This window comes from Heteronotia binoei, chromosome 1 (assembly GCF_032191835.1).
Source record: "Heteronotia binoei isolate CCM8104 ecotype False Entrance Well chromosome 1, APGP_CSIRO_Hbin_v1, whole genome shotgun sequence".
Taxonomy (NCBI): Eukaryota; Metazoa; Chordata; class Lepidosauria; order Squamata; family Gekkonidae; genus Heteronotia; species Heteronotia binoei.
In genome coordinates, this window is record NC_083223.1 from 164,455,327 (window position 1) to 164,474,167 (window position 18,841).

The 18,841-nt window shown below is 41.5% G+C and overlaps 1 protein-coding gene across 10 annotated transcripts in view; it reads right to left on the bottom strand.

Moving 5' to 3' along the window:
- Window positions 1–18,841, bottom strand: part of CEP170 (centrosomal protein 170) — a 150,946-nt gene that overhangs the window by 86,553 nt on the left and 45,552 nt on the right. For all 10 annotated transcript variants that reach the window (XM_060243602.1, XM_060243583.1, XM_060243591.1 and 7 more), the window contains exons 3-7: window positions 15,692–15,781; window positions 13,657–13,738; window positions 12,087–12,142; window positions 10,722–10,884; window positions 1,103–1,237 (exon numbers count right to left, since the gene is read on the bottom strand). In XM_060243602.1, coding sequence (XP_060099585.1) covers window positions 1,103–1,237; window positions 10,722–10,884; window positions 12,087–12,142; window positions 13,657–13,738; window positions 15,692–15,781 — 526 coding nt within the window. The remainder of the gene's footprint in view (window positions 1–1,102; window positions 1,238–10,721; window positions 10,885–12,086; window positions 12,143–13,656; window positions 13,739–15,691; window positions 15,782–18,841) is intronic.

Consider the following 18,841-nt stretch of genomic DNA (forward strand, 5'->3'; position numbering starts at 1 on the left):
GTTTGTGTTACATCTGAAGCAGATACATGGGATTTGACTACAAGTCTACACCAGAGTAATCAATTAAGTTCTCAATTTGTCAGAAGATCCAAAATGCATTCACTTATTCTAAGCAAAGTAAAAATACTGCAGCATCATGTGGAAGTAGTACTTTCATTGCATATGTAAATCTCAAATCAAGCCAGCCAGCCAAGGAAAATTATATACATACACATGTGTGAACATCACACATTATATAAAATCAATTTATTCTAGCATGACTAAGTACTAGAACTTAAATCAGAACTATGTCATTAGGTGATCTTATCATTTCTCAGACTCAAAAACTGTTCCTACCAGGAGTTTATCCCACCCACCCAAAAGTTTCTTAAATAATTAAATGGATTTTCACTCTCATGAAAGCAAAATAATAAATGAGTGCATTTGATGATACTACCCTTCCCATATGGACCTATGGGAGTGTAAGAAGCACACAAAGATGCAGCTGAGACCATGCATTATACAGGTATTTTCTTTTCTTTCCCTACACCCTTCACCTGAGCATTTTGTCAGGGTGCCATTGATACTGGTGAAGGATCTGGGGGTGACTCTGGATGCCTCCCTTTCTATGGAAGCATTCAGGTTATGTTGCCAGGTTACCTTCTTTGGCTGGTCAGGCAAATCTGCCTCAATAGTATTGCCTATACCAACTTGGCACTAGTATCAACTGATCTTGGTTAGATGAGAGAAATATGCCCCCCTGACATTGTTGCAGCATTCACTGTTATCAGACACTATTAGCTGCTGTCAGGTATTAATTTAAGTACTGAAATATTTATTGGATGAAATAGTTGATGCTTTTATGAATTTTTATTGTTTTACCACATGTTGTGAGCAGCTGTGAGCCCACTTGTGGGACACAGCAAGACATCAAATAAATAAATATAAACATTTGGGAGTCAAGCTTATTCCTAGCTTGAACTATTGAACTGATTTTCTTAGAAGTACTAAGAGTGTAGTAATGATGGACTTGTCATACGTGGGAGGCACCATTTAAAAATGTTAAATGCCAGTGAAATGGAAAAAAAATGTTACAAGAGAATCTACTTTTCAGATAACTTACCTAAAACACCAGTTTCTTGTATTTTCTCTTCTGGTTTACTATCTGGTTTATAGTCATTTTCTTCTTCAGCTTCACCATCACCCCACCATGATGGTTGCCCATATAATGGTGTACCCCGAGGCATGGCAGAAAGATCTGTGTAAAACAAAACAGATTTGTTCCACCAAAGAAGAATGAAAAGGATGAAAGTTCTTCTGTATACTACACAACATATTAAGAATCAAGAATTTTTGCCCCTGTTTAAACTGTCCAATGGTAGCTACCTACATTCCAGATACAGACCTTGCTAATGATGCACCTTAAATTGTTAGCCCAGCTGTTCATGAAAAATAACTGTATCCCTTCCCTTCATAATGAACACTTTGAACTCCCCCCCCCCCTTGAAATTTGCTACTAATTCTGGGTTTTTTGGTTACTTTGGAGACTGTTTACAGGAATCCAAAGCCAGGCATGTTGTCATATAAAACACTATAGGAAAGCAATCCAGCGTGGTGGTAGTGGCTAGATCAGGATCTGGGAAACTCAGGCTCAAATCTCTACTCTGCCATGGAAGCTTGATTGGTGACATTGGGTCAGTCATTCTCAGTCTAGCCTACCTTACAATGTTATTGTTGCAAGGATAAAATTTAGGCAGGGACAATGATGTCATAAGCCACTTTGGGCCCACACTGGAGAAAAAAGTAAGGTATAATTTGTTCATTTAGACATTAAGAACACAAGACAACAGCTGGCTATAGTTCTATATAATAGCAAAATAAAATCTGAGTCCTTTTACCCAAAAGTAGTTCTGAGTCCTAAACTGGAAAACAAAAGAACACATAGTTAACAACACTGTGTAAAGTGCAGTTGTTTTCCAATAGGGATGGGCACGAACCAGCTCTCTTTCAAAGCAGCAAGAAACAAATCCAAAACCATTCCTGGGCTATCACCACCCCCTTTCTCCTGGCCCCAGTGAGCTGTAGCCAGGAGAAAGGGGGGAAAGGAAGTCCTTTCCTGGGCAATCTCCCCTTTCATCTGACCCTGGTGAACCAAGGCTGGAAGAAAAGTAGAAAGGAAGCCCCTATCAGGGCAGCATTTAATCTAATTAAAGTTTGCAACATCTCTTGATTTCAGTTTTATGGGATTTTCCATTGCAGTATCTCTTGTGCCCTCTCCCATTTCTTTCTTTTCTAATAATCTGGCCTGATTAAGAGTTCTAGGCAACTTGAAAGCTTGCTGCCTACTGAAGAATGATGAGGTCAGTTCAAAAGAGGTATGATATTACTATTCTTTTTGCATTTCTTTCTAATGGATAAATTGCGCTACTTAACAACAGTGCTAAGTTACCCTACTAGTATATCCTTTGTAAATACTGATATACCATAATTCTGAACATATGATTAGGGGCACATTGATGGAGATATATATGCGCAAAAGAATGAACGTATAACAGAGGCCTTTTAAGAAATGTACAAAAAAAAAGTATATTGGTGGGAGATACCCTTTTTATAGCTTATTATATTAAAATGTAATTTCTAAATTGGTCTATTTTGCAGAATACTGTTTTTAAATGCTATTATTTTGTTTTCTGAGAACACATCAATTAAAATTCAAAGAATGGTGTGTTCGATGTATTTGCCCAACAAAGGCAAGGGATACAATTTTTACACAAGACATCAGCTCTGCAGCTGACCTGAAACAAATGAAATTAAAAAAATAGTGTTGCGCTTACTTGTAACTGTTGTTCATCTAGTTCTCTCTCCAGGCACACATGGGAAGGTGCATGTGGGCAGGCCAGCCATTGGAAATGTTTAGCTAGCCTAGTGATAGAGCAGGAGGGCCACCCCCAATTGGAGCCATTCAGCTGGTTTGCCCACCTAATGGTCACGTGCCCCAGGAGCCGCTCTTCCTCCCTCATTCTCCTTGGCAGTCACTATGAGCCAACAAATACAGAGTCAAGGAGCTCACAGCAGAGTAGGAGGGAGGAATGTGTGCCTGCACAGAGACAACTAGATGAACAACAGTTACAGGTAAGTGCAACACTGTTTTCATCATCGTCGTTTTGTTTAGGCCCACATGGAAGACTAGCAAACTGGCTTACGAGGCAGTGGGATGTGCAATTTAATAGAAGATCAAATGTAGAACTGCTGTCCCCACTGATGCCTCCCTTATTGTATTAACATCCATATAATAGTGCTTAACAAAAGTGTCTGTAGATGACTAGATTGCTGCTCTGCAAATGTCAGCAAACAGGATGCCTTGTTGAAAAACAGAGGATGTTGTTTGAGCACTTGTGGACTGTGCCTGTATCTGTAAAGGACACTGCACCGATGCCAGTTTGTAGGCTCTGTTGATAGTAGAGACAGCCTACCTAGACACCATCTGAGCAGCCACAGCTTTTCCCTTCAAGGGGACAGCAAATCAGAGAAACAATTATGGAACCTTTCTGAATTCACTTGTTCACTTTAAATAAAATGACATGTTTTACATCTAAGGTATGCAGTCATCCTTCAGCTACAGATGATGGGAGTGGGGAAAAATGGAGAGAGAAATAACAGAATCACAGAGTTGGAAGGGCCATACAGATCATCCAGTCCAACCCCTGCTCAATGTTCTGGCTCAAGTAGAATCTAGAAACTGCTCTGAAGTTGCTGCTGAGTCCTGGGCAGGGTGGTGGCAGCAAGAAGGTGAACTCAGCCCCAGGCTCCCCACTAGCATCCCAGGCTGGCCCATCAGGAGCAGCGGAGGAGGGATGGGGCGATTTAAAACCCACATCTGCAGGTACCTCTGGTCAGCAAGAGACATGTGTTGGGGTGGGGGAGTCCTGGGCAGCCAAGTCAGGCAGTTGTGGGGAAGGCTTACTCCTGAGAAGACCTTTCAGTGCCCAGAGCTGGCTCCTATGAATGAAAAATCCTCCTGTGTGCCCCACCAGAAGTGGAGTACTGGCTATGGTCCTGGCTATGGTCCTGGCTCAGGGTGAATGGAAATGTGAAAATACAACTTTCTGGAGGTCCAAGACAGTGAACCAATCTCCTGAGTTAAGCAATTGTGACATCGAGATCAAGCAAACCATTCTGAATGTATAGATCCTGAAGAAGAAATTGAGACCGTTTAGATCCTAAAATAGGGCATAAGTCATTTTTTTTTTACTGACTAGGAAAAATTTGGAAGAATAAGGATCACTGGGAGTTAAACCCTGAACTACATGCTTTTCTAATAGGGCATTCAACTCTGAAAATAATTCAGGAAAACTTACTATCAATGGCCTGGTCAACTGCTATTATATCGGTTACTGGGCAAATTCTCTCAAGAATAGTCAAGACTAAGGGATTGGCAAGAACCGAAAAATGAACCACAATCTGAGCATGAACTGGGCTGGTTTGTGTTTCATTTTGAATTAGTTCATTTTGTCACACCATGGCCAAACTGGTAAATAACCTGCCTTTTTCCCTTGGTGGTTCATTTGTTTTGTTTTTGCAGACAGCTGGCACCGATTCAATCAATTCCTAGGCAACAATGGAGGTGGGCTTCGGAGAGCCCTAGAGCACCTATAATGATTGTCCATAGCTGGGAGCCAACCATGGAGTTCCCATTCTCCTCTATGGGAGCAGACAAACAGGCTCTGCTGCTTTCACTTTGCAGCATGAAGAGAGAAGAGTTAGTTGTCATTAACTGAAGCACAGCTTTCCTGGGGATGTCTGCTTTGGGGGATTATAGCTCAGACATTCCAAATCCAATCTTCACCAAACTAGGAAGGCAGGCAGAGGAGAGGAAGATGCCTGTTGTGAGGACGAGAAGTGGATGAGACTGTAAGCCACTTTGAGTCTTTAGAAAAAAAAATAAGGTATAAAAACCTCTTCTTCTATCAGCTGCCTATTTGTTACCAAGCTCGGTTTAAGGTACTGGCTATCACATACAAAGCCCTTCATAGTCTTGGTCTCTCTTATTTGTGGGACCACCCTCTCCCCCCTGTCATGACTCAGGGGGTTATTAACCAATTGCTGCCACCACTCTGGGTTAAGGGTTTCCCTTGAGAAGGTCCAGAGTTCCCTCCCAAGACCTTCAGGCCTCTTGTAGCTTAGGCCAAATAATAGAAGTGAGGACCAGGCAGAGTGAGCAACAACAAAAAGGTTTATTTCAGTACAATAGAAATCCGCAAGGTGCATGAAACAGTAAAAAGGTGAAGGGAAAATAAACAAAAGCGTCTGAACTTACAATCCCTGAACTACTAACCAGCACTCACCCCTTCCCTTGGGTGAGGGAGCTTTCCCCTGCTCAAGCTCTTCTTGGGCTTGGCCTTTATATTTTCTTCCCAGGCCCCACCCCACTCTGGGCCGGTTTCCCTCCAAACCCCTTGCTACCCAATCAGAGGGACAGAGGGGATCCTGGGAGATGTAGGCTTTTCCCAGTAACTCCTAAGCAGGCTTCCCTGGGGCCTGCAGTCCTCACTAGGCCCAGGATCATGACACCCCCCCCATTAGACCAAATCATGAGGTCTGGTAATCTGGATCCCCATCAATGAAGTCTACCCAAAATGGGGTTGTTCCCAAAACAAATTATAAACCATTAGTATGTACAGATAAACAGTGGAACCCAATCTCTCTCTCTCGGCTTGACTTCGCGAACGAAGATTTAAGAAGGGTGCAGTAGTCCACGTCTGCTGCAGGCTCGCTGGTGGCTGACAAGACCAATGCGGGACAGGCAGATCCGACCACAGTGGCTGCAGGGAAAAGTCTGATTTGGGGTTGGTGCTGTAGCAGTGCGATTCTTCCTCAATCTCCTTTTGTCCTCAAGACCAGCTATGCGTGTGTTCTCAAAGGAAGAGACAGCCTGGTGGATGGTGTGCCTCCATGCTTTGCGATCTGAGGCTAGGTCAGACCACTGGTGATGGTTGATGCGACAGGTGCCAAGGGATTTCTTCAAGGAGTCCTTGTACCTCTTCTTTGGTGCCCCTCTATTTCGATGGCCGGTGGAAAGTTCGCCATACAGAGCAATCTTGGGAAGGCGGTGGTTTTCCATCCTAGAAATATGCCCTGCCCAGCGCAGCTGCGTCTTCAACAGCAGTGCCTCGATGCTTGTAACCTCCGCCCTCTTGAGGACTTCAGTGTTGGTCACAAAGTCACTCCAGTGGATGTTGAGGATGGTGCGAAGGCAGCGCTGATGAAAGCGCTCAAGGAGTCGCAGGTGATGACGGTATAAAACCCACGATTCAGAGCCGTAGATGAGGGTTGTCATCACAACCGCTTTGTAAACATTGATCTTTGTACCTTTTTTCAGATGCTTGTTGCTCCACACTCTTTTGTGCAGTCGGCCAAATGCACGGTTTGCCTTTGCCAGCCTGTTGTCAATCTCCTTGTCGATCTTGGCATCTGAGGAGATGATGCACCCCAGGTAGCTGAACTGCTGGACTGTCTTCAGAACTGATTCACCCACAGTGATGCAGGGAGGGTGATAATCTTCCTGGGGTGCAGGCTGGTGGAGAACTTCTGTCTTCTTCAGACTAACTTCTAGGCCGAATAGCTTGGCAGCCTCTGCAAAGCAGGACGTCATATGCTGCAGAGCTGATACCGAGTGGGAGACGAGTGCAGCATCATCAGCAAACAGTAGCTCTCGGATGAGTTTTTCCATTGTCTTGGAGTGGACCTTTAGTCACCTCAGGTTGAACAGGCTGCCATCGGTGCGATAGCGGATGTAGACACCATTGTCGTCATCTAAATCTACTGCAGCTCTTTGAAGCATCATGCTAAAGAAGATCGTAAAGAGAGTTGGTGCAAGAACACAGCCTTGCTTTACACCTGTGCCTATTGGGAAGGGCTCCGAGAGGTCATTGCAGTGTCTGACTTGGCCTCGCTGGTCTTCATGTAGCTGGATGATCATGCTGAGGAACCTTGGGGGACATCCTAAACGTTCCAAGATTTGCCACAGGCCTTTCCTGCTAACCCAATAACACACAAGGTAGAGATTAACAAACACAGTCTCTAACTCAGGAGCTTAGGGTTGGTAAGTTTGGCTGCCTGTAACCAACTCCCTCCGGTTTCCAGAACCCATGGAACGGCCTCAACTGCATCCAGGATTCCTTAGCAGTAGCAGTTTATATCTTCTCCTTCCTGCCAAGGGGGCACCAGGACTCACAGAAACTTTCCTTGGAACTGCTCACTTGATTCCCACCACTCAACCATCCACCTTATGTGGTGCAGCTGCCAGTGCAGCATTTGTCTCCTTCTGGCAAGAACAGGTCACAAACCCAAATCCACGAGAACGTTTTGTCTGTGGATCTCTCACTACCACATAGTCAGTGAGTGTGCCCCAGGTTTCAAAGTGTCCCCTCAAGCTGTCATTAGTAGTCTGAAAGCTCAGGCCACCAACAAATAGTTTCCTCGTCCATTCTGGTTCCTTAGAACCCTGTCTCTGTGAAGATCTGTTGTGGCACCTTGCGGTTTCCCTCTCCTCCATCTAATCCACTCCAGGAGTGTGTTTGGATTCAGTTGCTTTCTGCTGCCATCTAAGTACATGTTGTGCCAAATTCTCCCCCACAAACAGCCACAGGGTTGTGCTCATGCCCAGCAACTTTCCATGTTCCATTCCACCCCTCATACTGGATGGGAATCCTGGCCACTGGAAGGGTAACTCCTTCTGCTTCATTGATGCGCAGCACCTTCCTTCCTTCACCTGGGATGATATGCTTTGGGTCCACAAGAGAACGATGGACAGATGTCAAAAGGGAAGCAGTGTCTCGCCAGGCTATAACATCATGCCCATCCACAGTCACTTCCCTGCGGTGATGCTGAGGAATATACTCAGGGTCCGGTTCAGAAGAAGTGGGCCCAGGGCCCATTGGCATCATGTGGAATGCCACAGTAGTAGTAGACTTTGGGCACTGACTCAGGATATGCCCCAACTCACTGCAGGAATAACAACGGGGTACCTTCCGATCTCCTGTTGGCAGCTTCACACCAGCACCTGTAGAACTAGGGGGCTGTTGTTGGGACAGTTCTTCCTTCACTTCAGACTGCTCCTCGACACCAGGGACAAGAGGGAGTTTTGGGCTTTCCTTTGGGTGCCAATCACGACTGGTGCTGGGTCTCCATCTTCCATATGCCTCAGCCAGGCGGTTTGCCCACTGTCCAGCTTCTTTGATGGTGGAAGGGCTCTTGTCAATCAGTGGGCATAAAATGTGCTCAGGGATGAGAGTCAAGAACCAGTCAATGCACATTAAAGTCTTTACATCATCTAAAGTCTTAGCAGCAGCTACTTCAAGCCACAGGTCATAGGCCTTCCCCAGCCTATAAATTAATTGTGGGTAGTTTAGTTTAGTTTATTTATGATTTATATCCCGCCCTTCCCACCAAGTGGCTCCTTGGATTCAGATTTCACTTCCTTGAACCTCTTTCAGGCTCCTTCTTTGGAGAACCCCACCCTCTCACACACTCCATTTGAACAGCTTGTAGTCTGACCTCTCTTCACCTTCCATCTGTCCAGACACTGAAGCCAGAATCCCACTTAGCTGGGGTCTCAACTTCTCCATATACACTTCTGGGGAAAGCTTGTAGTCCATGCAAACTTGCTCAAAGTTTTGCAGGAATGCTTCAATGTCCTCCCCTTCCTTGTATAAAGGGTACTTCCGTCTATCCCCTTGCACAGCAGCATCTGGAGGAAGCGGTCCCTTTCCAATCTCATGTGCCAGCTTTATTTTTTCCAGCTCCATCTTAGCTACATTCTCTCTATCCTCTTTCAGCATCCTTTCTCTCTCTAACTGAGCTGCATTCTCTTTCCTCTTTTAGCAACCTTTCTTTCTCTAGTTCTATCCTGGCTGTGTTCTCTTGCTTTTGCAGCTCTTTCTCCTTTAATTCTACCTCAAGCCTGGCCTTCTCAAGGTCTGCCTGCTTAATTTGCAGTTGAAGATGTAAGGCCTCTTCACTCAAGGATGCCATCTCTCTGTCCGGTGTTTTCTCCTCAGACATTAGACCAACAGCCCCTGGTTGGGTCTTTGTAATAGGGACAGGCGTGTCCTCTGGCTTCTCTTTCCCAGACTGGAAGAGCATACATTAACTATCTAGCCTCACTATTCAGTTGACCTGAGAGCTAGAAAATAAACAAAACACATTTTTACCACCTTTACCAGACCTTAGTTACCAGCATCTTCAGAAAATGTGGCTTCCTTAAGCCAACAGCAAATTTTTTTCCAAGGCCAGATGGCACTCTGCCTCACCAGAGTCCAAAGCTAGTCCACCCCACTGCTGAAGCCACCATGTCATGACTCAGGGGGGTATTAACCAATTGCTGCCACCACTCTGTGTTAAGGGTTCCCCTTGAGAAGGCCCAGAGTTCCCTCCCAAGATCTTCAGGCCTCCTGAAGCTTAGGCCAAATAATAGGCGTGAGGATCAGGCAGAGTGAACAACAACAAAAAGGTTCATTGGAGTGCAATATAAATTAACAAGGTGCATGAAACAGTAAAGAGGTGAAGGGAAAATAAACAAAAGTCCTAACGTGTCTGAACTTACAGTCCCTAACGTGTCTGCACTTACAATCTGAACTTACTAACCAGCACGCACCCCTCCCCTTGGGTGAAGGAGCTTTCCCCTGCTCAAGCTCTTCAGGCATAGCCTACCTCCAGCTCAGATTTCCAGGGAAAGAACACCCACTTCCTGGGCTTGGCCTTTATATTCTCTTCTCAGGCCCCACCCCTCTCTGGGCCTGTTTCCCTCCAACCCCCTTGCTACCCAATCAGAGGGACAGAGGGGATCCTGGGAGATGTAGGCTTTTCCCAGTAACTTCTAAGCAGGCTTCCCTGGGGCCTGCAGGCCTCGCTAGGCCCAGGATCATGACACCCCCTATGCAACTTAGCTCATATCAGCAGGTGTTTCTGTAGATGCCAGCCTGCAAATGGGCAAAATCAATAACTGCTCGTATGTGTCTCATCCCTTGTGGTGCCCACCTTATGGAATGGCCTGCCCAAGGATGACAGGAAACTCCCACTTTCCTGGTTTTCTACAAACTATGCAAAACTGAATTATTCAAGAGGGCTGTTTTGTGTGGGTAACAGGGCTACACTGTACAAAATGGTTCACAAACTTATGTGGATAAATGATTAGGGACTGTGGTCTCTACTGCTGTGTTTAGTTCACTGTAAGTAAGTTCCTGCTATGTAATTTTTATACTACTAAATGTGTCGTGTTGATACTTATGCTATGCTTCAGTTCTTTCTGGTCATTCCAGACTTAAAATCTTAATGCATTTGTTATTGAATGTCACCTTTTGTGGATTGTACTGACTCACTATGCGTAGTCTGCCTTGAGTCCCTGTGAAAAATGCAGACTACAAATAGCATAAATCAAATAATAAATAAGGAAAACCGGATTACAGGAAAGGCATTTTTAGTGATAAAACAATACAGATAGGAAAACATCATGGAGAATAGGCAATAAGACAATCTTGTTTAATCTTTTTTTCTAAATTAACTTGTTATACAGAGGCAGAGAAAAACAAGTGCTTAAGAAACTACAGCTAATTATCAGTGTTAATACATTTTAATAGTATATTTGGGTTTTTTGTTTACAGATTTGCTTTGTTTAGGCATTGCACAATTTTCAGTACAATGAAATGCCTGGATAAAAATTTGAAGTTCTTAATTTCTCTCACCTGTTGATTTCTCTTCAGATTTTAGTGTTTCCACAGCTTTGTGGTGCACTTCAGCAACAGCATCTTGTACCTTTGGCTCTGCAACCCTGGCACCAGCTGCCTTTGAACCTTCTGCCTCTGAAGACTTTTGGGATAATTGCAGTTGACTTGTAAATTTCTCATGCTAAAGAAATCCCACCAAACAAAGGGGAAAACATTAAGTTAAGAAGTTTTAATAAAATAATCTTAATATAATAATTTTGAGATAAATGTGCATTTGGGTAATTCACTTCTATGGAAAAGAGCACCAGCATATCCTATTACCCCACCAAAAAAAGATGATTCCTCCTAAGAAAATGTTATAGATAAAAGGGTTATTGCCTTAAGTGTCTGTATGTGAATTTAAGATGACCATCTCTTTTTCTTGATGGTACATTGGATAAGAAAATCCTAGTCTTTCTTTCTGGTAAATAGGATAATTAGAGTTGGCCAGCTAGTTATTATTAGCTCACACATGAATGTCTTGAGAAGCACGTCTGTGGCAGCGCTTCATGTTCTCCACTGGAGGCTGTTAATGCAGCTTCCATGATCTGCATCCTTAAAGGGTCCATGTACTGCCTCTAAGCACAAATACTATACCAGCTCAGACAAACTGAAATGTGTGAAATCTTCTTGGCCATTAGCGTTGTGGCAGCAGTCCCCCATATTCGCTATTTGTTTGCATGGCAGCTATTGGCTAGAGACAATCATCCTTTACCATCACAATTCAATACAGTATTATCTCCTTAATACTGTGCAATGTTCTTAGAAAAAGAATGCTGCATGAAACAGTGCTAGAGGAGATGTATGTGATCAATGCTGTAATCAAGACCCACTGGAGGGAAGGCTCCATGGGGCCTCTGCCAGGTAAGAGACATGGATTCCACATTCTTCCCTAGTCCTTCACTTCCCTGCAGGCTGTTCCTTTTCCCTCTCTCTGGCTATCTGAGCAACAGAGCTTGGGAGTTCTCCTAGGCCCTGGGTGGCTCCAAACACTCCACAACATTCTGGGGAGCATCATAAGATGCCCCAAGGCCATTACCATGAAAACTGCCCCAATATAAGGGGTAGCTTGATTTGGCCACCCACTTACAGGAGCTCAGATGGTCCTTTTGGTTTTAAAAAACTGATTTGTGCTAAATTCCCATGCTCTGTTCTCCAACTGGCAGTGTTAGGTCAGACATACTGGTTCATGGCAAGCACTGTGGCTCCCAGGAAAGCAGCAGACTACAGATGTGCCTTTTTCAGCTCTGATCGTGCCACCCAGTCCCCTCTCATATCCAGGACAGAGAGCATGAAACAGTACTACAGAAAGTATCACATGCCTAAAAATATAAATGTATTTACCTTAAGTGCTTCTTCAGGGACTCTCATCTCTCCTCTGACTACAGTAAAAAGATTAGTATGTGTAATGTGATAAGGAAAGCAGCGATAATTGTCTCCAGTGGAAATGTCACTAATTCTTTTTTAGTAACAACATTTTTTGGAGGAAATATTACAGCAGTTTCAATTTTTCACAAGATACAACAACACAGTCTCCATTTATGATATCACAGCTATGGTAGCTATATAAGGAACACACATTAGTAAAGCAACATATGCAAACCTACATCACATTCTTTTCATTTAAACTACACTAGAAGATTTCCTCCTCAACAGCAAACTGTTAACATCAGTGACAGTTCTGTTTGATTAGAATATGCACCTGCCTTTCAATTGGAATAAAGAAATTCATATGGTCTTTCATATGTTAAGAGACAATAGTACTCTGGCACCTTAGACATATAATTAGTCTTTACGTGCAAATGAATAGAAGGAGGGAGAAAAGAAAGTACAAGTGCGCTGTATTTTCTCTTACTGTGCTTCTGATATAACTTACATAAAAGAACTTGCCGGGAGTGAAATATGCAAGCTCCAAATGTGAGAAGAGCTAAAACAAGTCTCACCTTTAAAAGTGCCTTCTCTAAAATTATACTTTTGTTCTCCACTTTGCTTCATTGTAACATACAAAGGTACTCTAAGTTTTAAAAAAAAGTTTTGAAAAATTATTCTAACAACCGACAATTTCTGCTTCCATGTGAAACACTTCAAGTGCCCCAATTACCTGACAGCAAATGCTCATCATTTTCATTCAAGAGACTCATGTTTGAATCCCCATTCTGCCATGGAAGCCTGCTGGGTGATCTTGGACTACTCACAGTCTCAGCCTAATCTACTTCACAGGATTGTTGTGAGGACAGAACATTGTTAAACCACTGGGGAGAAATGTGGAGTATAAATACAGTAAGTAAACATTACATGCATATGCCACTAAAGCAATAAACAGTGCAAACTCTGCTCTTTTGGGGGGCTTTAAATATGGTCCTTTATACTAAACAAACTCTTTGTCTCTGTTTCACAGGAAACACATAAGTGACCATCATTTAAAGTGTAAAAAAAGAGGTAAAGGTAGTCCCCTGTGCAAGCACCAGTCATTTCCAACTCTGGAGTGATGCCACATCATGATGTTTTCACAACAGATTTTTTAATGGGGTGGTTTGCCACTGCCTTCCCCAGTCATCTACACTTTACCCTCAGCAAGCTGGGTACTCATTTTACCAACTTCGGTAGGATGAACAGCTGTGTCAACCTTGAGCCAGCTACCTGAACCCAGCTTCTGCCGGGATCAAACTTAGGTCATGAGCAAAGCTTGGAATGCAATACTGCAGTTTACCACTCTGTGCCACAGGGCTCTTCAAAGTGTTTAAAGTGTAGCTTCCAACAATCAGTACATACAACACTGACAAGATAATTAAGATTAGATTTATACTGAACAATTTCTAAAGAGAGTACACAAGTCAAAATGCAAAGTACAGTGCCAAATGCTACTATATTTTAACAACAAAGCCAGCCAGCAGCAAAACAATTAAAATAAGGATATCATATCCAAATCTCAGTTTATCATCAAGTCTTAAGGTTATGTATGTTTGTTCAGGAATCCTCACATCATTCACAAATGTCTGGGAGGGGGAAAAAACACAACAATGTTAAGATTTTCTAGTGGTACAGAAATTCTCCATATGAATATAGTTTTCTTCAGACATGATTTTATTCAGTTGGTGAAGATAACAATCTATCTTACTTGCACAAGCAAAAAATTAAGGAAGGTATATTAATGGATCTGGATTCACCGCTAAAGCCTTAGTTGTTTTCTTGGTCTGATTCTAGCCTGAGAATGTTAACATATGCATATCATTTAGACAGCTCAATGTGTATTTTTATACTACTTTATACCCTACCTTATTTTAATGGTTTGCTTTAATGGTTTTGTTTTATTGTAGCAGTTGCAAAGAGACTTGATACTGTTTATAACATGCCAAATAAAGAAGTATGTAATCAGCTTGTGGAAAATGAGCTGCTCTAATAATAGGTAGACATCTTTTCTAATATGTATTCTTTCCTAATATGTATTGTATTCTTTCCTCACAGTCCAATCACAGTTACCAATTCTAACATCAGTTTACTTTTAGTATGCTTGTATTATTAAATCTTTTATTGGCTCAAGAAAACAGCCAGTCAGTCACTATTATAAATGGATTAGAATTGTAATAGAATGGAACAGTCCAGAAAGGAGCCTTTAAAATGGAGTAGAATTGTAGTCCACTGCAATGATGATTCTATGTACCTACTGCATTGTCTTCTATCTCTTATAATCCCACTATACTTCACCTAGGCAATCTTCTAATTCTGTAATCTTAGTATAACTGCATTGTTCATTGGATGTCTTATGCTGTATGACTGCATTTTTATTGTCACAACAGAGACCCTAGAGATGTCCTGCCAGGCTAAGTAGACAATACTGGTCTTGATGGACCAATGTTCTGATTCAATGTAAGGCAGCTTCATGTGTTCAAATGAAACCAGAATTAAAATGGCAGCTGAAAGTTTAAGAATGAAAGCTTCTAATTGAGGATATGAAAAACCACAACAGTAGGGTAATTATTTTAACATTGTTAGATCTTGAGCCAGTCACTCTTTCTCAGCCTAACTTGCCTCACATGGCTATTGTTGTGAGGATAAAACAGTATATGTTTTAAACTGTTTTACTGTTTGAAATATTCACCACTTTGAAGACCCTGAACTGGGTGGAAAGGTGGCAAAGAAAAAGAAGAAAGAAGTAAAGAAAGAGGAGAGGGAAACATTATATGCCTCTTTCGGTCCCAACTAAGGAGAAAAAAAGGGTATAAACATCTAAATAAATTAAATGAAACATTCTCTTGATAACAGATGGGTAGATATTTGAAAATTTTGTAGCTGGCACAATCTTATCCAATGCCCTGAAATTTTGCAATCTGGATTATATCCAATGAACTGCAAATACAGCTCTGTTTGTGGAATGGAACTTTCCTACACATGCCATTAGCAGATGATGGATGGCAATTTTATCCAGTTCCCATTTCTCATTGTAAACATAAAGGGTGCTGCATTTTGTTCATGAGGGTTGTCCCCTTATTCTCAGAGGGCTTTTGGAGTCAAGCAACAGGATGATGAGAGAAGGCAGAAACAGATCCACTTGTACAAATCCTTCTGTAAGCTTTCCCACTTGATCCATGCCCATAACTGTGCTTAGCTCAATGTTACTATGTTTCTTCTACAGTGTAATTACTTTAAAAAATTAAGGTTGCCTACAAAATATAGCTATAAACAATTATATTCAAGTCCTCAAAAAAAGACCTTCTCAAACAAAACAAACCTATAGGCCTTCCAGAAAGGTAGAAGACACAGGGCCACCAGCATACTTTCAATGCAAAGACCAGGAGCAGCAATGAAAAATGCTTACCACCAGGTAGGAGAATATGCCACCAGCCACAAAAGCATACAAGGAGGAATTTACCGAACAAATACCTATTGTATCACCTCTGGGTTTTATAAAAGGAACTTGAGTTCTTGAAAATGAAACATATTTAACTTACTCCGTTTAGACTGCCTAAATCCTTCACCAAGTGCTCATCAGTCGAGGGATCATAGTTGACTACAGCATGCTGCTTGTCCACACTACGTGACTGAAATAGTTAGAATTGTATGTTTAAAAAATGAAATAAGTACTAATCATTTTAAAATATTTCAACAAATGTTAACACAAAATTAAGAAAATTATAACCAGGGACATTTCAGGCAAAAAAGAAAGAGACAACCCATTTGCCCTTAACACCTGACACAGTAACACCTGTTCCTAACACTGGAACAGATATTCATGCAATTGCAGCTAAAATAATCTGCAAAGGTTATGTGAATTCCAGGAAGCCTGATAAAAAAAACAGTGTTATGGACAAATCTGAGGAAAATATTGCTTTGGACATCTAGCTGTTCTTTATCTATAATAATGTCAGAATTGTTGTTTAACTATCTTAACAGCCATTGGAACCAAATTTTGAACAATAACTGATCTAACAAAAAGAGAAGAGACTCCCCAAAGAGTTATCACATGGATAGCAAATGGAGTAAAGAGGATAAATGTCAACTCCTTTCCTCTATTCATTCAACCATGCAAATATAATAAAGACATTACAAATTAAAAAGTTTTAGTAACTCAAGAGTTCTCTCTTCAGGTGGTAATTTACAATATGATCCAAAAAATGAATTTTTTCACTTCACTGATTAAATAGAAAGAACAGCAGCTATATAATTACAAAACTGTGGTTTCTTTTAGATGCCTTTAATTCCAAATAAAACTCCACTATCATGAGGTGTTTGGATATAGCTATTATTATTAATAATAGTTTATTTATATTCCGCCCATTCCCCCGTGGGGGCTCAGGGCAGAGCACAACATAATAAAATCACATTAAAATAATATATTAGCTAGAGGAAGAAGCTTCTATAAGACATGCTGGGGGGGAAATTTACACATATACACATGCATACATTACAAAAATATAATTTTCATTTCTGTGTACAAATAAACAAATCTACAGATACTTATGACCAACACATACAGGAAGGAAGACAATGCTCTTCTCACATGTTCTACATGCAAATGACAGAGTTGTCAGAAGTTTTTACACTACACATGAATGTAAAACAAAGCTTGACATGTAGAAATTTAACCCATTCCTATATATACATATTTAACAGACATCTGTAACAACTATTATAAAATTACATATTTTATAGCTACTGAAAAGAGCAAGACTGGTCAGTAACTAGGATTAGTAATGTGATGTTCATTTGACAAAACCTGGAACAGAACTGTATGGAAATGACAGGCAAGGCAGTAATGAAAGCCGATAAACTGGGAAGACAGAAGGACAATCAGGGAGTCACATGCGAGTACCCATACAGGGTCCCATGAAACTTGTTGTTGCCAAGGTAAAGATCAAAGAACCTAAACACAATTATTACAAAGAAACCAGTAAGTGACACACCTTTTTCACTCACACAGAGTGCCTACCACCCTCTACAATCTCTCTCTCAGGTTGAGGGTTACAAATAGGTCAGGCTGTCACATGTTGCTACCCTTCTTGCCTCTTTTAAAATATAGAGAACCATGACCATTTCATCTCTCAGGTCCTCTCTCTCACTCATAGAGACTAGATAGATGGACAGACAGAGGAGGTTTACCTCTTCTACATCTCATCAGTTGCCTGCACTGTGACTTGGGGTGAGTTTTGCCCTTGCATTTCCTAATCTTGTGATAAAATAAATAAAACTGGCCATTAATTATCCCAACTAATGATGTTGGCTAACAACTAGTCGCGAATGAACTATTCTGCTGTAGTTAGTAATTGTATATTAAGTACCACCCATCTGGTTTGGATACGGATTTATAATTCCATAAACTCTGCATGGAGAGTTACAACTCAGTTTGTGATAGTATGGGCAGGACTGCAGGCAGTGTACACCTTGACACAAAACATTTATTTATTTATTTATTTCACTGAGGCATTATCAAGCCCTAAAAAATAAATGCTGGTAACAAATTCATATTTTAAAGAAGTATTCTAGACTATATTAGCAATAATCAAAGGCATACATAAGCAAAAGGGATAGGAAAGTTGTAGGAAAAGATATGGCAGGCATACACTGTGAGATTAGAACAAATGAGGACGACTATATTTTCCATGCAAATAGTACCCCCTCTGAGTAGCTATCAAATACTATCAAGGCAGTACATGTGCCTAGATATTTCCTAGCCAAAAATATATCTGAAAAACAGCTTATCAGAATTTTCCAGATATATTTGGGACCAATTTCGCACTAGATCTTCAATCCTGGTTTAGCCCTGTCCCCAAACTGACATTCTACACTAGAATAATAGAAACCAACTCTATGACTCTATGATTTTAGTGCAGAATGTCAGCTTGGGGACAGGGCTAAACCAGGATTAAAGGTCTAGTGTGGAATTGGCCTGGGTCTCCCAAATAAATCTGGGATTTTTCAGGATAACATAAAATAGGTCCCAAAAAAATCCCAGAAATACTGGGGATTAACCAGGAATATTGGGAACCACCACTTGTATGCTACCAGGATTGTTCTCCATGTTTCCCAGGTCTTGGTATCAGCTTGGCAGAGTGCTTCGGGTAAGAAACTCTGATTTTCAAATGTTTCTTTTTCTTTATCTAAAAAAAATTCATTCTTTGAAGCTGGTTCATGTTGGGTTTGCTTTTTTGTGGATTCTCACATTTTATGTAGGTTAGACTTAGCAACAGTTTCCAGTAGTATTCTTGGAGGGGGGACATTCTCAGATTTTACATTTTTCATGTTTTCTTTTCCTCCATAGGAAACAGTGGAGGACAGCTCGGACACCTTGTTCAGGGGAACATAGAACCAGTGTTTCCTCTAAGGTGAGTTAGTGTGAGCTAACTTACAATTTTTAAACCTGACTCGTGCATTTTTTGTTTGAAAAAATGGCCCCAGAGAAAATGACTTTATGCAGTAGATCACAACTTTAATGCCAGTAGTTCACAAAGTAGAATTTTTGCTCACAAGACTCCACAGTTTAGAGGGAGCATTGCACAGAACTGGACTGCTTGGTTCAATTGACTTAAAATGTAGGGGTTATTTAAAGGACAGGCACCAGCATCTACCCAGCAGTTTTAGTGCAAGTACCTTTAAAAATACCC